This window comes from Anolis carolinensis, unplaced genomic scaffold (assembly GCF_035594765.1).
Source record: "Anolis carolinensis isolate JA03-04 unplaced genomic scaffold, rAnoCar3.1.pri scaffold_13, whole genome shotgun sequence".
Taxonomy (NCBI): domain Eukaryota; kingdom Metazoa; phylum Chordata; class Lepidosauria; order Squamata; family Dactyloidae; genus Anolis; species Anolis carolinensis.
Window position 1 is genome coordinate 4,728,166 of NW_026943824.1, and position 2,500 is coordinate 4,730,665.

Consider the following 2,500-nt stretch of genomic DNA (forward strand, 5'->3'; position numbering starts at 1 on the left):
TTGGGTTCCTAGCTCCTTCTTTTTCATAATTTTGGGTTCCCAGTTCCTTTTTTTGCACAATATTGGATTCCCAGTTCCTTTTTTACATAATACTGGGTTCCCAACTCCTTCTTTAACATAATATTGGGTTCCTAGTTCCTTCCTTTTCAGTTCCCAGCTCCTTCTTTTGCATAATATTGGATTCCCAGTTCCTTCTTTAACACAACATTAGGTTCCTAGTTTCTTTCTTTTCATAATATTGGGTTCCCAGCTCTTTCTTTTGTAGACTATTGAGTTCCTAGCTCTTTCTTTTGCATAACATTGGGAACCCAGCTCCTTTCGAATAATTTTGGAGTCCCAGCTCCTCCTTTGACTACCCATTTCCTTTCTTTTTTGCACAATATTGGGTTCCTACTTCCTTCCTTTGCAGTTCCCATTTCCTTCTTTTGCAAAATATTGGGTTCCCAGTTCCTTCTTTTGCATAATATTGGGTTCCCAGTTCCTTCTTTTGCATACTATTGGGTTCCCAGTTCCTTCTTTTGCATAATATTGGGTTCCCAGTTCCTTCTTTTGCATAATATTGGGTTCCCAGTTCCTTTTTTTGCATAATATTGGGTTCCCAGTTCCTTCTTTTGCATAATATTGGGTTCCCAATTCCTTTTTTTGCACAATATTGGCTTCCCAGTTCCTTCTTTTGCATACTATTGGGTTCCCAGTTCCTTCTTTTGCATAATATTGGGTTCCCAGTTCCTTCTTTTACATAATATTGGATTCCTTCTTTAGCACAATATTAGTTTCCTAGTTCCTTTCCCCACCCCCCACCCCATAATATTGGGCTACCAGCTCTTTCTTTAGCACAATATTGGCTCCCCAACTCCTTTTAATTCATAATATTGGGCTCCTGGCTCTTTCTTTTGCAGACTATTGAGTTCCTAGCTCTTTCTTTTGCATAACATTGGGAACCCAGCTCCTTTCGAATAATTTTGGAGTCCCAGCTCCTTCTTTTACTACCCATTTCCTTTCCTTTTTTTGCATATTATTGGGTCCCCAATTCCTTCTAATTCATAATAGTGAGTTCCTAGCTCTTTCTTTTACAGACTATTGAGTTCCTAGCTCTTTCTTTTACAGACTATTGAGTTCCTAGCTCTTTCTTTTGCATAACATTGGGAACCCAGCTCCTTTCGAATAATTTTGGAGTCCCAGCTCTTTCTTTGACTACCTTTCTTTTTTTCCATAATATTGGGTTCCCCAACTTTTTCTATGCGTAATATTGGATTCCCAGTTCTTTTCCATAACATTGGAGCCCCAACTCCTTTTTATACAAAATACATTGAATGTACAGAAAGGGAGAACCATAAACACCCAGGTTTCTCATCCCGAAGCAAGGGGAAAGGGGCTTGACACGTGTCTATTTTGCCCTTATTTTTAAGGGGAGGGAGAAGAGGAAAAAGAAGGGAAATAAGAGGGGAAAATTGGGTTTTTTGTCCTGCTCTTACCTGAACTCTGGATTCCACTAAATCCAGCCTGAGCGCCAGCGCCTCCCGCATAAACACGTCGGGATAGTGACTCTCGTTGAAGGCTTTTTCCAATTCTTCCAGCTGCCAACCCGTGAAATTCGTCCTGGTCCGGCGCCTTTTGCAGCCAGGACTCTCCTTATCCGGATCCACAGAGTCTATTTGGGGGGAAATAAGAGGAAAAAGCAGGGAAAGCGTCAGAGAAAGGGACCCCCAATCCCTCTCCAAATCCGTCTCCAAATCCGTCTCCAAATCCGTCTCCAAATCCGCCTCCAACCACCACCGACTCAGAAGAAAAACAGAAGCCATTGCTGGCCTGATTTGTCCCATTTTGGACAAAATAACAACCCTGCCACCCCCTCAACCCCTTCAACATCGGATTCCCCTTCTTCTCCGAATTGAAACCATCCTTATTGAGGAAAGAAATGCCCGAGAAACACGAATATCCTGAAGGTCCGACAACAATAACAACGCACAAAGTGAGCGTTTCTTTTGTTTTGGATTTGTTTTATTTGAAGGCGAAACCCTTCCCTCTTTGAAGTCTTTCCCCATCCAAGTCGAAAATATCCTTATTTAGGGCATTTTTCATTTCTAGAGAGCGTTTTCTCCTTCTGGAGAAAATTAGAGGAAAATTAGAGTAAGCAAAGCCTATTTTTCTGCCTTTATGGCCAAGCATTATATCCATATCATACCATAATATATTACATAATCATGTCCTATACCATATTATATTACATATAGGAAAATTAGAGGAAGCAAACCCTATTTTTCCGCCTTTATGGCCAAGCATTATATCCATATCATACCATAATATATTACATAATCATGTCCTATACCATATTATATTACATATAGGAAAATTAGAGGAAGCAAACCCTATTTTTCCGCCTTTATGGCCAAGCATTATATCCATATCATGCCATAATATATAACATAATCATGTCATATACCATATTATATTACATATAGGAAAATTAGAGGAAGCAAACCCTATTTTTCTTCCTTTA

The 2,500-nt window shown here is 39.8% G+C and overlaps 1 protein-coding gene across 1 annotated transcript in view; it reads right to left on the reverse strand.

Annotated features, from left to right (window-relative positions):
- The window catches only part of uncx (UNC homeobox), a 74,758-nt gene that overhangs the window by 65,867 nt on the left and 6,391 nt on the right, over nt 1-2,500 (reverse strand). The window contains exon 2 of the mRNA XM_062964271.1: nt 1,476-1,651. Coding sequence (XP_062820341.1) covers nt 1,476-1,651 — 176 coding nt within the window. The remainder of the gene's footprint in view (nt 1-1,475; nt 1,652-2,500) is intronic.